The sequence below is a fragment of the Ranitomeya imitator genome, chromosome 7 (assembly GCF_032444005.1).
Source record: "Ranitomeya imitator isolate aRanImi1 chromosome 7, aRanImi1.pri, whole genome shotgun sequence".
Taxonomy (NCBI): domain Eukaryota; kingdom Metazoa; phylum Chordata; class Amphibia; order Anura; family Dendrobatidae; genus Ranitomeya; species Ranitomeya imitator.
Window position 1 is genome coordinate 8,414,967 of NC_091288.1, and position 20,707 is coordinate 8,435,673.

At 46.4% G+C, this 20,707-nt stretch overlaps 1 protein-coding gene across 1 annotated transcript; it reads right to left on the minus strand.

Moving 5' to 3' along the window:
• Window positions 1-13,710: 13,710 nt before the first annotated feature.
• Window positions 13,711-18,947, minus strand: INHBB (inhibin subunit beta B). Its single transcript, XM_069732643.1, has 2 exons — window positions 17,819-18,947; window positions 13,711-16,651 (listed from the first exon to the last, which is right to left on the minus strand). Exons 1-2 carry the CDS (start codon window positions 18,234-18,236, stop codon window positions 15,879-15,881), a joined length of 1,191 nt encoding a protein of 396 aa, XP_069588744.1. The 5' UTR covers window positions 18,237-18,947; the 3' UTR covers window positions 13,711-15,878.
• Between the last annotated feature and the right edge of the window lie 1,760 nt (window positions 18,948-20,707).

Below are 20,707 nucleotides of genomic sequence, written 5' to 3' on the forward strand. Positions count from 1 at the left end.
GCTTCAAGTGATTCATGACCTTTTTCTCTTACAAGCTTGCCTTCCTCGGCCTCACAGAAACATGGCTAACACCCTCTGACACAGCCTCCCCTGCTGCGATGTGTTACGGCGGCCTCCACTTCACCCACACGCCTCGCCCCGGCAACAAACATGGTGGAGGAGTGGGTATTCTCCTTTCTTCAAACTGCACCTTTACCCAATCCCACCTCTACCCTCCCTTATCCTCCCCTTTTGAAGTCCACTCTGTCCGCATCTACTCTCCCTCCAACCTCCAAGTGGCCGTCATATACCGACCTTCGTGCCCGGCCACTGCTTTTGACCAATTCTCCACCTGGCTTCTTCACTTTCTCTCTGCTGACATTCCCACCATCATCATGGGTGACTTCAACATCCCCACTGATACCCTTCAGTCAGCAGCCTCCAAACTTCTGTCCCTTACTTCATCTTTTGGACTTACTCAGTGGTCCTCCACAGCAACCCACACAGACGGCCATGCAACATACACTAGACCTAGTCTTCACTCCTCTCCATCTAACATCACCACCTCCCCTCTCACATCTGCTCACTTTCTCATCCCTGTCTTCCTCACCGGTCACCCATGTCCAGCAACATGCGCACCCCCGCAGGAACCTCGCACACCTAGACACCGACACACTCTCTGACTCTATTCTACCACTGGCATCTATATCCTCCCTCCACGACACAGGCAGTGCCACTGCTTTCTACAATGCCACTCTCGCATGAGCTATTGACACGGTTGCCCCTCTCGCTCATGGCAGAGTGCGACGTATCAATAGACAACCCTGGCACAATAACAACACTAAAAAGCTCTGGCAAGTGTCCAGGGTTGCAGAGCAGCATTGGAAGAAAACACATTCACAAGACGACTTCACTGCTTTCAAACAGGCAACACTCGCTTTTAAATCTGCTCTCACCTCTGCTAACAGACCTACTTCACAACCCTCGTATTTTCCCTAACCTACAGTTATTCAAAGCCTTTAACTCCTTCCTCTGCCCCCTCCAACCTCCCTCATCTCTGCTGAGGACTTTGCGACACACTTTAAAAATAACATCGATCAAACAAGGCAAGTCTTCATTGTTCAACCACCACAACCCCTTTGTATACCAGACCAATGCCCAAACCCTCCCTATCCAGCATCACTGAAGGGGGGCTTAACTATCTCCTCTCCAAATTGCATCTCACACCTGTGTGCTCGTCCCCATCCCATGTCCTCCCCAACCTCACCACCACTCTTATCCCATCCCTAACCCATATCTTCAACCTATCACTATCTTCTGGCACCTTCCCTTCTGCTTTCAAACATGCCACAATCACGCCTATTCTTAAAAAGCCAAGCCTCGATCCAACTGCTATGTCCAGCTATCGCCCAATATCGCTGCTCCCATTTGCTTCCAAACTCCTGGAGCAGCACGTCCATGCTGAACTTTCATCCCACCTCTCATCTAACTTGCTCTTTGACAATCTACAATCTGGTTTCCGCCCCCATCACTCAACTGAGACAGCCCTGACCAAAATTACTAAGGACCTACTTACCGCCAAAGCTACTGGACAATACTCTGTACTCCTCCTTCTAGGCCTGTCCTCTACTTTCGACACAGTTGACCACTGCCTCCTACTACAGATCCTCTCCTCCTTTGGCATCAAAGACCTCGCCCTATCCTGGATCTCCTCGTACCTTTCCAACCGCACATTTAGCGTCTCCCACTTCCACACTACCTCTTCATCCCACCCTGTCTCTGTTGGTGTCCCCCAAGGCTCTGTTCTAGGACTCCTACTCTTCTCAATCTATACACTTGGCCTGGGATAACTCAAAGTCCCATGGATTCCAGTTCCACCTTTATGCTGATGACACTCAGATCTACCTTTCTGGCCCAGACATCACCTCTCTGCTGTCCAGAATCCTGGAGTGTCAATCAGCCATATCCTCCTCCTCTCGCTTCCTCGAACTGAATGTGGACAAATCTGAACTCATCACCTTTCCTCCATCTCATAGATCTTGCTTATCTGACCTATCTATCACAATTGACGACATCATGCTTTCCCCTGTACCGCAAGTCCGCTGCCTCGGAATAATAATTGAATCTGCCCTGTCCTTCAAACCGCACATCCAAGCTCTTTCCCATCTCCTGTCGCCTCCAGCTTAATATCTCCAGAATCCGTCCTTTCCTCAACCGTCAATCTACTAAAATACTTGTGCATGCCCTCATTATCTCCCGCCTTGACTACTGCAACATCCTTTTCTGCGGCCTCCCTGCTATCACCCTTGCTCCTCTCCAGTCCGTCCTTAACTCTGCTGCCCAACTAATTCATCTCTCTCCTCGCTACTACCCCGCTTCCCCTCTGCAAATCTCTTCACTGGCTCCCATTCCCTCAGCGTATCCAGTTCACATTACTAATAGTAACCTACAAAGCCATCCATAACCTGCCTTCTCCGTATATCTCTGAACTAATCTCCCGATATCTTCCCTCACGTAATCTCCGGTCCTCCCAAGACCTCCTACTCTCCTCCACACTTATTCGCTCCTCACCCAACCACCACCAAGACTTCTCCCGAATATCCCCCATCCTCCAGAATTCTTTGCCCCAACACATCTGACTATCAACCACATTCGGATCCTTCAGACGGAACCTGAAAACCAACCTCTTCAGGAAAGCCTACAGCCTGCACTGACCCCGCTGCCTCCTCATCACTACCGGAGCTACCGCCTCGCCAACACCGGAGCTACCGCCTCACCAACACCGGAGCTCCTACAACCCTCAACCTACTGTCTCCTTCCCCACCATCCTGCAGAGTGTAAGCCCGCAAGGGCAGGGTCCTCGCCCCTCTGTATCAGTCCGTCATTGTTAGTTTACTGTAAGTGATATCTGTAATTTGTATGTAACCCCTTCTCATGTACAGCACCATGGAATCAATGGTGCTATATAAATAAATAAATAATAATAATATGAGTTTCACTTTTTGTATTGAAGAACTTAAATAAAACTTTTTGATGATACTCCAACTTGTGAGAAGCACCTGTAGATAGATGATAGATAGTATACATTACAGCACTCCAGTACAATTGATGGTAAATCCCAGTGACATTCTAGCAGGTTGATGGACATCTGCCGCCCTGTGTTTTGGGAGATGCTCCGGCATTCCTACGCCCTGGGATTTCTCTACAATAGCAGCAGGTGTGATGTGAATGAGACCTCGTATATGTAATCTGGTGTTAGATAATGGAACAGCCATTAGAGGTAAGAGCTGATGAGTAATGTTCCTGCAGGCTCAGTGTGAATGGAGCAGTCGCTGCGGACATCCATTGCCTTTCTTTTCTCTGGCACTGAGTGTGTATTAGGCTACGTTCACATTAGCGTTGTGAGGTGCTGCGTTGGCGACGCAACGCACGCAAAAACGAATGCAAAAAGCATCTTTTTGTGACGCATGCGTTCATTTTTGCATGATTTTTGGCGCAGAAAAAACTGCATCATGCAGCGTCCTCTGCGCACTGACAGTTGCGCCAAAATGACGCATACGTCACAAAACGCAAGACAACGCATGTCCATGCGCCCCCGTGTTAAATATAGGGGAGCATGACGCATGCGTCGCCGCGGCTGCGCCCGACTCTGCCCCGCAAAACGCTAACGTGAACGTAGCCTTAAACTTGGGCTATACGTGGAAACACAAAGTGTCAGCTGAATGCAGCCTTATAACATGACAGACCCGGGGCACATGACGCCTTTTACATGACAAGATCCTGAAAGTAACAAAGCATGCAATCCCAAGGTGGATGGAGGAGTTTCGCTCTCCTGTACATGTCTGTCATCAAGAAGAGTTATACAAGGATGCTCTCCTTAAAGGGGTGCTCCACAATGGACTGCTCTTACATGTGTCCCAATATGTCATGGGCTGAACGACTGCATTTAACCGATTTCATAAACGCCATCATATTAGGTGGATGACCTGGTCTGGGGTGCATTGTAACAGTGTCTGAAATCTACATTATGGATTTCTGATTTGGAGACTTTGCCATAGGGGTCTGGTCTGGGCAATCTGGTCTGAGACCTACAGCATATTTTAGGGGGGTCTGTATTCATTTAGTGCATCTGAATGGTCCTGTACTTAGTGGCTCTGGTGGATCAGAATATATTTATTGGATCCTAGGGATTGCATACAGTTCTGATCGGTTTTCATATCGGGGACTGTAATAGGAATACTGGGGCTATCTAATCACTGCATACAAAGCCACAGTAGAGGATCCACACACCTCTATGAGACTCCTATTATGACCCTGTACAGAACATAATAGAGCCATACAAATAAGTCCTTGCACTATATGTCTGCAATGACTGATCATTATCCTACCATGTAGATAGATCAGTGGTGCTGGGGAGAGAGGCACTCATTTTAATATCTGGGTACAATTTTTTTGGTTTAATGCCAGCACAATTAAAAAGGGAGTTACACAAATCAACCATTTAAATGGTGCCTGGAATGAGAGCCTGGTGGCCTCTGCACCCACTCTCTATGAGCTCTGCTGCAGCCTCACACTCCTGAGTCACCCCGGCTCTCTACAGTGTCACCCCGACTCTACTGGAAAGCTCACTAGTCCGTCACCTACAGCATCGTGCCACAGCCAATGGTACTGGTCCGGCTGTGCACAGTTCTCTGTCCTACATTTCACAATCTTCTGAGCACTGCACTATATAAATTTGGTCACAGCGGAGCACAACTACTAACCCTATAGTACTGCAGTATTCAGAACAAATCAAACTCTCCTATATAGCACAGCCTGTGGCACATGGGAACCAAAATGGCAGCAACAGGGAGCTTTCAAAAGCAAAGGTTTAATCCTCCTTACATAAAATACATTAATCTTTAAATGGTCAGATTCCAGAATATTTTATTATTAACATAGCAATGTAGCACATTTTATGACATGTTATGGATTGTTACATATGTACAGGGTCACAAGCAATAACAGTACATAAATACAGAACTGAAAAGAACATTAATACAAGCATACAGCACCAAAACCATCATAAGAACATAAACACAGCACATAAGCTATCACCAGTACATGAATACATCACCAGAATCACCATAAATACATAAAACATCAATAGATCCATCAGTACATGAATACAGAACCAAAACCACAATGTGCACATCCATAGACCCCAAACCACCATCAGAACAGGAATACAGCACCAGAACTATCAGTACACCCATCACCAACTTAGGAGTGAAACTGACAGCTAATAACAAGAGAAGATGGAGCTAAAATGATAGCTGGTAATGAGAAGGTGGAACTAAAATAACAGCTCGTAACAAGAGGAGATGGAGCGGTTGGCAATTGGTTGGTGTGTGCAGCGTGGGAGTATATTTAATAAAGGTACCTTCACACTAAACGATATCGCTAGCGATCCGTGACGTTGCAGCGTCCTCGCTAGCGATATCGTTCAGTTTGACACGCAGCAGCGATCAGAATCCTGCTGTGATGTCGTTGGTCGGGGCTAGAGGGCCAGAACTTTATTTGGTCGCTGGCTCTCACGCTGACATCGCTGAATCGGCGTGTGTGACACCGATTCAGCGATGTCTTCGCTGGTAACCAGGGTAAACATCGGGTTACTAAGCGCAGGGCCGCGCTTAGTAACCCGATGTTTACCCTGGTTACCATCCTAAAAGTAAAAAAAACAAACGCTTCATACTTACCTTCCGCTGTCTGTCCCCGGCGCTGTGCTTTCCTGCACTCACTGTGAGCATAGCGGCCGGAAAGCAGAGCGGTGACGTCACCGCTCTGCTTTCCGGCCGCTGTGCTCACAGCCAGTACAAAGAAGCACAGCGCCAGGGACAGACAGCAGAAGGTAAGTATGAAGCGTTTGTTTTTTTTACTTTTAGGATGGTAACCAGGGTAAACATCGGGTTACTAAGCGCGGCCCTGCGCTTAGTAACCCGATGTTTACCCTGGTTACCGGCATCGTTGGTCGCTGGAGAGCTGTCTGTGTGACAGCTCTCCAGCGACCAAACAGCGATGCTGCAGCGATCCGGATCGTTGTCTGGATTGCTGCAGCGTCGTTTAGTGCGAAGGTACCTTAATACTACACTGTCGCCATTTGCTGTTCCTGGACTATGTAAATTTTACAGATCAGATCTGCACAGTAATTTACATTATTTTGCATGATTGCTATGAGAATTATCAGAGACCTCCATTTAGTGGATCAGATAAAATCTCAATGGAGAACCGTATCCTTGTGTAAAGAGAAGAGCGTGCAGCTGGAGGTTGTCATAGATCCAGTTTTCCTTCATTTGAAAAACGAATTCATTTTTCTGTTGCCCGTTATGGAAATTTTCAGAGCTGCACAGACATTGTAGAGCTCCAGGGGTGCAGAGCTCCAGATCCCGATTCTACATGAATAATAGCATTCTCACAGACTGCTGCCATCACTAGGGGGGGCTCACAGCTTATGAATATATAACAGGCAGCCCTCTTTTCACTAAAAAAAACCATAATTCTATCAGTGGAAGCCACAGACGTACAGAAACTTATTATAAAACCCTATCATTGTTTGAAGGCAAGCAGGGGATTTGTTTCTTTGAATTAGGAAAACACTTAAAAGTTCTCAGTTAACAGGAAAGCAGTAGAATTATGGACACCCAGCAATCCGTGCAGGTCAGAGAGCACAACTCTAAATCATAAAAAGCAAAATGTTCCAGAATTGTAGTTGCAACTCTCCATTGGGACTCAGGATTAAGTAATGTACAGCGGGTACGGAAAGTGTTCAGACCCCTTTACATTTTTCACTCTGTTTCATTGCAGCCATTTGGTGAATTCATAAAAGTTCATTTTTTTTCTCATTAATGTGCACTCTGCACCCCATCTTGACTGAAAAAAAAAAACAGAAATGTAGACATTTTTGCAAAATTATTAAAAAAGAAAACCTGAAATCTCCCATGGCCATAAGTCTTCAGCCCCTTTGCTCAGTATTGAGGTGAAGCCCCTTTTGAGCTCGTACAGCCAGGAGTCTTCTTGGGAATGATACAACAAGTTTTTCACCCCTGGATTTGGGGATCCTCGGCCATTCTTCCTTGCAGATCCTCTCCAGTTCCGTCAGGTTGGATGGTGAACGTTGGTGGACGCCATTTTCAGGTCTCTCCAGAGATGCTCCATTGGGTTTAGGTCAGGGCTCTGGCTGGGCCGGTCAGGAATGGTCACAGAGTTGTTCTGAAGCTGCTCCATTATTATTTTAGCTGTGTGCTTAGGGTCATTGTCTTGTTGGAAGGTGAACCTTCAGCAAAGTCTGAGGTCCAGAGCACTCTGGAAGAGATTTTCATCCAGGATATCTCTGTACTTGGCCGCATTCATGGTTCCATGAATGACAACCAGTCGTCCTGTGCCTGGAGCTAAAAATCTCCCCAATAGCATGATGCTGCCACCACCATGCTTCACTGTTGGGATGGTATTGGGCAGTTGATGAGCAGTGCCTGGTTTTCTCCACACATACCGCTTAGAATTATCACCAAAAAGGTCTATCTTCGTCTTATAAGATCAGAGAATCTTATTTCCCGTAGTCTAGGGTCCATCATGTGTTTTATAGCAAACTCTGTGCTGCTTTCATATGTCTTGCACTGAGGAGAGGCTTCCGTCCGGCGACTCTGCCATAAAGGCTCGACTGGTGGAGGCTGCAGTGATAGTTGACTTTGTGGAACTTTCTCCCATCTCCCTCCTGCATCTCTAGAGCTCAGCCACAGTGATCTTGGGGTTCTTCTTTACCTCTCACCAAGACTCTTCTCCCACGATTGCTCAGTTTGGCTGGACGGCCGGGTCTAGGAAGACTTCTGCTGGTCCTAAACGTCAAAGGGTCTGAAGACTTATGACCATGTGATATTTCAGTTTTTCTTGTTTAATAAATTTGAAAAACTTTCAATTTTTCTTTTTTTTTTCAGTCAAGATGGGGTGCAGAGTGTACATGATGTACATAATGAGAAAAATGAACTTTTTTGAATTTACCAAATGGCTGCAATGAAACAAAGAGTGAAAAATTTAAAGGGGTCTGAATACTTTCCGTACCCACTGTGTATATACAATGACTGCACAAAACAGAACAGCGAGTGCAGCTCTGAGGTTTAATACAGGATGTAACTCAGGATCAGTAATGTAATGTATGTACACAGTGACTGCACCAGCAGAATAGTGAGTGCAGCTCTGGAGTGTAATACAGGATGTAACTCTGGATCAGTAATGTAATGTATGTACACAGTGACTGCACCAGCAGAATAGTGAGTGCAGCTCTGGAGTATAATACAGGATGTAACTCAGGATCAGTAATGTAATGTATGTACAGTGACTGCACCAGCAGAATAGTGAGTGCAGCTCTTGGGTATAACACAGGATGTAACTCAGGATCAGTAATGTAATGTATGTACACAGTGACTGCACCAGCAGAATAGTGAATGCAGCTCTGAAGTATAATACAGGATGTAACTCAGGATCAGTAATGTAATGTATGTACACAGAGACTACACCAGCAGAATAGTGAGTGCAGCTCTGGAGTGTAATACAGGATGTAACTCTGGATCAGTAATGTATGTACACAGTGACTGTACCAGCAGAATAGTGAGTGCAGCTCTGGAGTATAATACAGGAGGTAACTCAGGATCAGTAATGTATGTACACAGTGACTACACCAGCAGAATAGTGAGTGCAGCTCTGGAGTGTAATACAGGATGTAACTCAGGATCAGTAATGTAATGTATGTACACAGTGACTGCACCAGCAGGTTAGTGCAGCTCTGGGGTATAATACATGATGTAACTCAGGATCAGCACAGCATATGCAGAGAATGTAAAAAGTAATTCTATTCATGAAATATTTTAAATAGTTTTAATCTTTAACCTAAATACCTACGTGTTACGGAACCACTCAGCACCCAGAATATGTTGTGCAGTTATATGTATGTATAATAGGTTCCATGTGAGACGCATGTCCCTAATGCATCAGCCCACAGGCTGCGCCCTGGGCAGAGGGGACACGATATTCCCCTTTTGTCCGCCCCCCACCTTTGTAATTCCCACAGTAAATATCGGCAAGCTCCAGCCACCTGCGGCTATTGTAATGTATGTCTGGCCTGCCGCTTTTCTATTGGCCTGCCCTCTGTATCTGTGTGATATATTCTGTGTCCTGTGAGTAAAGTGTTGTCAGACTGGAAATACGTGGAGAAGCAGTGATCTTTTATATGCGACCATGTAACCAAGCAATTCCAGCCAGCGTCCTTCATTCAGACTCCAACCAAAGGAGAGTGGACCTCCTGAAACGCGGGGTGGTACTGAAAGAGGTACCCCAGCTTGGTAAACCCCGTTACACTACCTAAAACCTCCCGAATATCCCCCATCCTCTGGAATTCCACACCTCAACACGTCCGATTATCCACCACCCTCGGATCCTTCAGACGGAACCTGAAAACCCATCTCTTCAGGAAAGCCTACAGCCTGCAATAACCATTCTGCCGCCTCACCAACCGCCTGAGCAGCCGCCACGACCACCCGAGCTGCCGCCTCACCACCACCAGTGCTGCAGCACACCAACCTACTGTCTCTTCCCCACTATCCTGAAGAATGTAAGTCTGCAAGGACAGGGTCCTTTCCCCTCTGTACCAGTCTATCACTGTAAATTTGTTTACTGTTAACGATATCTATAACTCTGTATGTAACCCCTTTTCACATGTACAGCACCATGGAATTAATGGTGCAATATAAATAAACTTGATATATAAGGTGTAAAAGTTTCACAGGTCAACCTTGATTTTACTGCACCTTCTTTCTATTGTATTGCTTTGAAACTGTGGATCCCGGCTGCAGTTACAACCTCTACACCCTCCATTGCTATGGCTCCCTGGAATAAGGAACAGGCTATGCATAAAGATATGTATTTAATATTTCCAGTGACCGGTGCATTGTTACACGGGATGTACGATCTGTTTGCTTGCGGCTGCCGTTCTCCTGGTGTAAGGATGTGCAGTGAGTCAGGCAGATCTGGGAATAGGATCCCTGTGTCAGGGCAGTGTGAGGTCGCATGTATCAGAATGGAGCTATTGTTCTCCTGATGTCACTTGCTGCAATCAGATCTGGTTAAGTAAAAAGTACAGAGAAACAGTATCCTCATTAGCATGGAGGGAGCTGAGAGGACTCTGATCCTTGTATCTATGGAGTCTGCACTCAGGACAGGTTCCCAGTGCTCTGCAGCTGCCATTCAGTATTTGTGTCGCTTGCAGGTTACTTTTATACCAACCTGCAATGCGGAGGCCAGAAGCCTTCTATTCTTCTTTATATGCATGACTTCTTCATACCTGCTTACATCACGGTAATGGCCTTTGTTTTTTGTTCATGCCAGTAAAATCTCTTGATGTATACCTTTCATAGAAGTCTCCGCCAAATACTATCTGACATCTACAGGCTACCTGGTGTAAAAATCATATATGTATAGCTACATAGTATGATTGAAAAAAGGCACGAGGGATGGGAAAGGATAAAGATTCAGTCCATGTTTAGGTTTCTCACACCCTGAGGTCTTGACTATCCTATAGGGACCTGCTTCTTCAGAATCGACCATCAGAGTGGTAGATGACTAGCCTCCTGGAGATTTGGCCAAAGCTACTTTATTTCTAAATTGCACTAATCGTCAGTCTTGCAAGGCATCCAGAAAGTGTGGTGCTTTGGTTGTAACAGGAACAGACTCTATGACCGGGTTGTAACTTTTTTTAATTTTCAGGTACATCCACAATGCATGATAACCTTGGCCCTAAATACCAAGTGTTTCTCTCCTGATCCAGAGTGTCAATCAACATATGCCACACATGATATTCTTGTACATGTTATAGAGTGGCAATTCTGTGTCTTTATTCTTTATGGTATATCAGCATGCACCGGCCTGACAGAAGCCATGGGGACGCCCTACTGATTAGTGCGAATATCACACAATTTGCCAAAAACCTCACATGAATTCTGCCTGGAGCAATGGTGCTGAGTACGGTAACTTCTTATCTTTGCTTCGCTCATCTTGTCATTAAAACTAAGTGATTTAGTGGATGATATTCTTAGTCAAATCCCAAGCTGTGTAACAAAGGCGACCTGGGGTGGTAGTCGTGGGCGAGTTCACTAGTCACAGTCAATGAGCACCCCGGCACCTTGTACATGGGGAGATAAGAGACGGCTCGGTCCTGTGGTACGGTTGGTTACTTCTGTTTCACGTTCACTTCGGTTGCTGGGGACCAAATCTCAGGAAATGCCACAAAGCTGCAGGTCTGTTCCAATGGTTAAACTTTACTGAACAAGTTGCACCCGTGACACGGTACAAACCAGGAATGTTTTCCTACACTTTCCCTGCTGTCTCCCTAAGTTACCCGCCACCAGCTCCCATTCTGGCCTAGGACCCCAAGTTTCATCTGGGGACGATCCCAACGAGTCGGTGCCTGTTCTCACTGTCCATCAGTCCAGGGCAGTCTTCTATCCCCACGTCCGGGGAACCCTCTGCTCTCGCTGTCGTGCATGTCTAGCCCTGGGCAAGCCTGCCCGGGCTCTGCCCTCTATAAAGTCCTTTCTCTATATCCCTGGGGCTTTGCCCTGTCCTCTAACTCCTCCCAACTATTTAACCCTATACATCCCATTCTTTCCCCAAGCTAAAACACCGCACATCAAATTATCTTAAAGCACATTGCAATAATATTAAGAAATGACTAGGTACAGCACATGTAAGACAGGTGTACAGAATCCACAGGGGGAACAGACACCTGACAGACTCCGTCACCTCCTTACAGCTGCATGTGCAACTACTCCATAGGTATCAGCACTCCGCACAGATTCAGAACAGCTTCCCAATCATTTCAGTATTAGCAATGGAAGATTGGCATGTGATATCCAATTCCCCTTTAAAAATGGGTCAGTTAAAAACAAGAGAAATCCCACATCTCCCCTCCGTAATTAGTGTGATTGTATGGCTCGGTGTTCTCCATAATGCAGTGAATGCCGCTGTATCATGTAGACCAGAATATCTAGTAGAACTGCATGTTTCTCCCTCGCCGCAGGTTATGAAGTGTAAGTGAAGTGTACAAGGTGCGTATAAGCAGGGATGACCCTGGCGGGATCCCTCTCACTGACGTCCTATAAACATTAGGCCCCATTTATCAGCGCTGTCACCAAAAGCAGCCAATCAGTGCTCAACTTTCATAACTAGCTCATAGCACTACAACATACCTGATCCACACATGATTCACATATATATATATATATATATATATATTCCACCACAAAAGTAATGAATCATGTGTGGATCATGTATGGTGTAGTGCTACACAGCAGCTGGCACCATGTATGTGTGTATACACACACACACGTACATGGTGCCAACGGCTGTGGAGTCTGAAACTTTATGGCAATGTTCCCACTCTATGAATTGTTAATGTAGTACAATATCGCCAGGAATTTTTGCATGAGGCACCTTAGAAAATTCACATCCTCCCACATGGACATTTCCAGTTATTACATTTTACACAGTGGGAAATTATATAGCTTGCAAAAGTGAAAAGTCCCATGAAGCACTGTGTCAGAGTGGCATTTTTTAATGTTTCCCACCCAGGGTGGAGCTTAGTTGTCACATTTTGACAGATATTTGCTTGTGTGGGAAACTGAACATCTTGCAAGAAATCTTTGTTGAAAGTGTACTGATAGTGACTGCAAGGAGAGCAGGTTCGATTCATACGTGACCAGGGATTCCCACTATTGTTTGGTGGAGGTTTGTCTACATTTGTTACAATGTATCATTTTGATCTTATATAGTCAATGACCTGATATTCCTCTATAGGGGGCCCATCATATCCCCGATGGCTCATTCAACTCATAGCTAAAATACAATAAGAGGTTATTAATCAGAAGAGATGCAAAAGAAAAGTGGAGGAATTGCCAGTAGTAGAAATAATCGGGTTACTCTGGACAACTATTTCACTTTGCTTTTGCATAAATCTTACCTATGGAGCAAAGAAAGATCTGAGTAATAAAAATTTGAAGAGTTAATACCCATTTATGAGAATGGAAATATCACACAACACTTTTGCAATTTACTGCTTATTAGTATCTTAAGAATGGCTGCAAGTTCTAATACTTATTTTAGTTACAGCTTGTTGCCTAGGAGATCCACCACTGCTGCTGTCTGGGGTGTAAGCACCGAGCTGAAACTGGTCAGGATTAGGATGTAACAGCATACATGACCACCTCCAAAACTGCGCTTACAAGCTCAATAAAAAAAACTCTCAAGAGCACGTTCAACTGCCGGCAGCGATGGTCGGTCTGCTAAGTAACGAGTTAAAAACATAAGTGGTAATATCTCAAAAACAGCTGAAAAAATGTAATGAACAGCAAATTGCAAAACTGTTTTTATTTACCAGCATCATCAGTTATTACATATTCTTGAAGATTGCAACAACCCATTTATGCAACAAAATTTACTTCCTCTGCTTTGTATAATCACATTGTGGGTTTCTAAAACCCAAGTCACAATATCATTTCTGAAGTTAATCTTGCAATTATCCAAAACAAAAGCACAAAAACACAACAGAAGAAAAATTGGAAAAGGGCGAATTATTGATTACTTTACAAATACATGGAAGCCTTCGTCCACGTGAAGGTTTTCCTTTCCAATGGATGACAATAATATATCTTGTTTAGAACGGTTTCTTTATTTAGACTGTACACAATAAGGAAATGCTGTGACAGCGAATCTAAGGGAACAACGGTGGGTTTTAAATTACTATTATGTAACAGAAGCTAAAGTGAACGTCTTATTAAATAAACAAACATTAAATTTAGGAGTGCGCATTTCTTATAGTACAATAGTCATTTCCGCTCTACATTCCATGTGTATAGAAAAAAAGACAACACATTGGAATGAAACAAAATAAATGCATTGGTTTCCAGTAGGCCCACCGGAGAGGCAGCTACAGCTATTTACAGTATACATGAGCCGCAAAGCTTTACCGTTACTCTATTACATTGGCCTCTTTGGTTCCAAACTGACGTATAGTACAATGAAAAGGTCTTAAATCGGTCGCTATAAAAATATCTATTTATTCTCTCTTACAAATGGCAGTTGTGGCTAATCATGCATCAAATCAGTGCAAAACGTTAAACAATCCTTCGCTTACAAAAGAAAACAAAGCGAATGAATTTATTTCAAGTATAAAAAAATATATATTAGAAAATAAAATAACTTCTGTCTCGAGTCCATTGTGCCCGGTGTCATGTTATTGAAATGCATAGCTCGGTAGATTTACAACAGTTGTTCGCCTCTTTCCAAATTAATTATATTCCAGCCTTTATCTGATGTGGTCACATACCGGTTAGATCATATTCCAGATCTTATCCAGTCCTGGGTCTGATATACCACACATCAGTACAGGTTTCTAAAATAAAAACCGACCATGATACGATATAGACCTACAGATGTAACACGACAATTTATCCTTTGAAGTTACATTGCATGTCCGCTGCAGTCTTGTGTAAGACCAAGGATCTTATACATCAAGGTGCAGAAAATAAATGATGACCTCAGTTCTGCTACATCTGTACACATATATACATGGTATGGATGGCCAAAGCATTTTAGCACTTTTAAAAGAGCTCTCATCCTGCCAGGCTCCTGGATTTGCCCAGCTCTGATAGGATAGCACTCCTCATTCTGGTGATACAATGTATCACTTCTGGTTTTCATACAATCATATAGCTTGAATAACTGTTGAGCTTTCCACGAGACCCCATTTATAAGAATTATGAAGGGATATATATTTGCTTACTGAGGATTTTCATATCCTGGACATTTTATTTCTATCAAATGCATGAGCTAATGCAACGAGTACTTGTGAGGTCGGATTAGAATAAGTAGTTGTATGTTTGACTGCTTGGACAGCAGTGAATTGCAGTCTGCAGCATGGAATGGGTTAAGTAAAAATAAGTGCACTGTCAAGTACCATGATTGCAGGTAGTGAGAAGAGCAAGTGCTGCTGTTGAAATGCGTACCTAGTGGTTTACAAGTGCTGTGTTGTCCGGAGCCCCCCGCCCTCCCTTGTCGTTTGACACAAGGGGATCTTTTTTATCCATCTGTACTTTCATCTGGATTCTCCCTGTTATTTAACCCCCAGTGCAAGATGAAATTGCAGAACAATGATTTAGCAGGCCATTGTGTTCTCAAAGGGGTTACAAAAATAATATATAAATATATATATTTATATGTATATATATCTGTATATCCATTCCAACGTCTCCTGTACATGCCAGCTTGTGCATAAAGTAACAAAGTCACATCCGTCCATACAGTAGAAAAGCAGAACGCTCCACGGTCCCACTGCTGGTTTCCAGACCACATATAGGTCATCATTATTCTGCGATAAATCCACAGTCAGATGCATAAAAAAAGTTAATTAGAGATGACCAACACTGGGCTGCCCATCATTCAGCATCAACGTAACTATACATTCTCTGCTGCAAGTGCTGGAAGAGGGTCTCAGAAAGCCGGGACCACGCTTACCCTGGAGGGTCCACTTCCTCAGCGGGTCACTAAAGAAGGATGTCCTGGAACGTGCTATTATTCACTCCTTGAAACATTACATTTGACCGGAAGGTCTATGGAAACCTCTTGGCTTTCTCCTCTGGTGTCACAGTGAGTGGACCTATGAGCAGACAATCTCATAAACCATGTTGTATAGATGCCTGTGAAGACGATAGGACGCCCCCTAGGCATTCATCTCAAGTTATCTCCCCCCTAGCGTCACTGTGACACAATATCCCACTGGTTGAAGTACGGCGAAATTGGTCATTGTCCAGTGACTTCAATCACGCGCATCCACATTCCTCCACGATCATGTTAGGCACGTCCCTCTTGACAATATTGTACTCATCATCGAAGTACAGCATGGACATTGTACTTAATTTTGTTGGAATACAACAGGAGTTCACTGTTCCTGGATTCAACCCTCGCATCCTGTACTGATTCACCACCGCAGTGTGAAAGGACGAGGCAGAACCTGGTACACCAGCCAGGTAGGCAGGGCAACTCCCCTCACAGTAATTGCCATAGTACCCTGATGGTGCTATGATCCAGTCATTCCACCCGATGAGCCGAAAGTCAATATAAAACTGCTGCCTACAACAGAGGTTTGTACGTCCGTCACATTCAAGACCTCTTTTACGTATCCGATGCTTGTTGTCAGCAAGTCTGGCATAAACCACCAGAAAGGGGCGGTGGGATTCTTCTCCAGGATCCACGTACACTGGGATTATAGACCACTCCTCACAGCTATCGCATTGAACTTCTAAGTTAAGCCTACGTTCCCCATTCTCAAAAAGAGTTTGGATGGTATCAGTCAAGGGGAACGTGTGCCAAGCGCTCCGCCTAACATCTACTCTTTTCTCCACCAGGCTCATCTTGGCTGGGTCAGCTGGATCTTGGAAATGGAGTTTTATTCTGATTCTGCGCCTTCCGCTTTTTTCTAAAACTTCAGGTAGCTTGAGGTACAGCCAAAGGTTGGCCTGAATAACGAACAAGTTCTGGTTCCCTTCATTGGAAATAATGAATGACAGTCGGACTCTGGATGCTGTGACGTCATCTGCAGAAAGTAGAAAAAAAAAGACATTAAGACCTATACACCATAAAACAAGGAAGAACTGTGCCCAGTCCACCATGTCCAGGGCTCAGTTACTGTGGAGGGTGCAGATTGGTCTGCGGTCCTCTATGGGGCTGTGGTGTATGAAATCTCTACACATCACCCCTACACCCATGAACATGGACACAGGCAGCACCACCACTAGCTGACAGGTACAAGGTGACAAAGGTCGGCAACAGGAAAATAGATTAACTCCATCCACTTTTCATCTATTTCTGCTCATTTCTGTCTGCTCCAACCACCTATATGGTGACCTACAGTATCACTCCATGGACATTGTACTTCTCACACTTTATTAATCCTGTGCTTAGTCTCCTCCACGCTGTGCCATGCCCCATATACCTGTATACGGTCCACTCCCATGTCCCATACAAACTGTTTGTAACTACTGTCTATAACCTGTGAAAACTGTGCCCCTATATCATGCAGCTTAACACTCGGACAGCTTCCATATATTATGCCATTGTCCTTCCATTGTGTCTCTATACCTTGTACTCGGATGTCCCTATACTGTGCCTCCATAACCTGATTCCTCAATACTCTGTGCCATGTACCCAAATAATCTGTGCCTATATGCCCTGAACCCCAATAATCTGTGCCTATGTGCCATGTACCCCAATAATCTGTGCCTATATACCCCGATTCCTCAATACTCTGTGCCTATATGCCCTGTACCACAATAATCTGTGCCTATATGCCCTGAACCCCAATAATCTGTGCCTATGTGCCATGTACCCCAATAATCTGTGCCTATATACCCCGATTCCTCAATACTCTGTGCCTATATGCCCTGTACCACAATAATCTGTGCCTATATACCCCGATTCCTCAATACTCTGCGTCTATACACCCTGTACTCCGATGCCCCTATACTCTGTGCCTATATACCCCGATGCCCCCACACATTGAGCCTATATACCCTTATACTCTGTGCCTATACACCCTGTACCCCAATCACCCAGACTATGTGTCCCTATAACTTCGTCACTCCTTTTCCTACTACTCTACCTGTGAGCAGTGCACCCAGCCCCCGCTATACACTGCCCCCTATGAACTTCACCTCACTGCTCACACCGCAGCCATCTCATCTATACGGTGCTGGTTTCCTACCTGCTTCGGCAAAGCTGATGATCTCCGAGGTGGCGCCGTGCTCGGGGCTCTCGGGGCCAGACATGCCGTGCCCGTCCAGGCTGGGGATCTCCAGGCGTCCGTCCTCCCGCAGGCGGCCGGCGTGCAGCTTCCTCAGGGCGGTCAGCATGGCGGCCCGGGGCACCGCGTGGGTGATGTTCGGCCGCTCACGCATCTGTAGCCGGGTCAGAATGTGGCGCTTCACCGCCTCCACAAAGCCCTGCTCCATCCCAGCCGCCTCCTCCGGGGGCCGGAGCCCGCAAGATGCGCAGGTGTTCGGGGAGGATGACGGGGGAGGATCGGGCACTGCTGTAGGGCTGCCGGCTGCGCACAGGACCTGGAGGGCAAGCAGGAGGAAGGTGCTGAGCCGCGGAGCTGACGATCTGCCAGGGAGAGCCATGGTGCTGAGCCGCGGAGCTGACGATCACCTCCCTCTGAACAGATCCGCAGCTTCCTGGTCCTCTCCTGGGGGCTCCACAGTTCAGGAATAGGGGAGACCCCAAGATAAGCAGCAGAAATCTCTCAAAAACCTTTATCCAGGACTCCTAGAAGTACGCGTCCGGGATCTACAGGTCCCTGCTGCCCCCAGATCGCCGAAGTCCTGAAGTCGCCTTTACAGATTTCTGGGATCTCTGATCTTGGTCACCCTTCTGCTCTCGCGACTCTGTGATCTCCGGGGGCTCTGCACTGGGATCTCTCCGCGCTTCTGCTCCACGTGCGCTGTGTGCCCCGGTGTGCGCGGCCGTGCAGTGCGCTGTGTGCCCCGGTGTGCGCGGCCGTGCAGTGCGCTGTGTGCCCCGGTGTGCGCGGCCGTGCAGTGCGCTGTGTGCCCCGGTGTGCGCGGCCGTGCAGTGCGCTGTGTGCCCCGGTGTGCGCGGCCGTGCAGTGCGCTGTGTGCCCCGGTGTGCGCGGCCGTGCAGTGCGCTGTGTGCCCCGGTGTGCGCGGCCGTGCAGTGCGCTGTGTGCCCCGGTGTGCCCGGCCGTGCAGTGCGCTGTGTGCACCGGTGTGCGCTGTCCCCGCAGCTCGTCTGTCACTGCCCCGGCTCCGGCTTCCTATTCGTCACTCGGCGCTTCCTATTTATCCCGTGAGAACCTGACACAACACACGACTCAGGACTCTGTCACAGGCTGTTTGCAAACACTCTGCTCAACCAATGGGGGCGTAGCACTCATGGGGGGAGGGGGCATTACATACAGGACATTATATATCCCCCCAATTACTGGGGAGGAGCAGACTATAACAGGACCCCAATCCCAGCATCACTTAGAGAATACTACAGAGGACCTCACTCCCAGCATTACTGTGGAAATTAGTGTACAGAATACCCCAAGCCCAGGATTAAGGACCCTCTCCCCAGGATGTGAGCACTGCTACTACTCATCTTCAACGTGTCCTTATAGGCAATTCTATAAACCCTGATCCTGGAGGGAATGGGGACTGTCAGCACGCAGGTGGAGACAACCAGGGAGCACTGTGCACGATCTGTACCGTCTGCAGATTATACATCCCTCTATCCATCCATCTAGCCCCACAGCTATCCATATATCTATCCCTCTATCCACACATCCGACCCTCCACACATCCGACCCTCCACACATCCGACCCTCCACACATCCGACCCTCCACACATCCGACCCTCCACACATCCGACCCTCCACACATCCGACCCTCCACACATCCGACCCTCCACACATCCGACCCTCCACACATCCGACCCTCCACACATCCATGTAGCCCTCTATCCATCCATCCCTCTACCCATCCATGTAGCCCTCTATCCATCCATCCATCCCTCCATCTAGTTATTCTGCAGATAGACTGGTAGCACACTAGAAAAGCAAGAGTAAAGATTTTTTTATTCACTTATTGTTTAAAAAGTTTGAAGCTGCTGGGCACCACGCACCTTTCACCTGTCAGTCATGTAGACTATAGGATTATTCTGTATCAGGTCCTTTTCCAGTATCAACAATTATATAACAATATAATGACTTATTTTCTTGCACGTGACCCGAACTGAAACAAATAATATTGTGCTTGGCCGTCCCCCCTCTGTTTGGATGAAGACGTCTGTTATTACTGCTGGTAACAATGGCCCCATTCTTGGCATTATCCGCTGCTGCCATTATATTCATCAGCGATTTAATCCTTTTATAATAATAGTTTTTATTGCTCTTTATTAGATGAGCGCCAGATGGAGCAGGTTGATATCGGTGGAGAATAACGCAGAGATTAGCTGAGAGCGCCACCTGTCTGCTACTCTCAGTATACACAGAGTACAATACACAGTAATTCTATAGTATTGGAGAATTTTAGTTTTTGGAAATTCTTAATTTGCTGTTAAAGTCACAAAGTGTAGCTGAAACTGCATGAACACGGTGCTGCGCTCCAGAGCTGCAGACAGGTATGGCGCCTCTGTACATGAACACGGCGCTGTGCTGCAGACAGGTATGGCGCCTCTGTACATGAACACGGTGCTGTGCTGCAGACAGGTATGGCGCCTCTGTACATGAACACGGTGCTGTGCTGCAGACAGGTATGGCGCCTCTGTACATGAACACTGCGCTGTGCTGCAGACAGGTATGGCGCCTCTGTACATGAACACGGCGCTGTGCTGCAGACAGGTATGGCGCCTCTGTACATGAACACGGCGCTGTGCTCCGCTCCAGAACTGCAGACAGGTATGGCGCCTCTGTATATGAACACGGCGCTGTGCTCCAGGACTGCAGACAGGTATGGCGCCTCTGTACATGAACACGGCGCTGTACTGCAGACAGGTATGGCACCTCTGTACATGAACACGGCGCTGTACTGCAGACAGGTATGGCACCTCTGTACATGAACACGGCGCTGTACTGCAGACAGGTATGGCA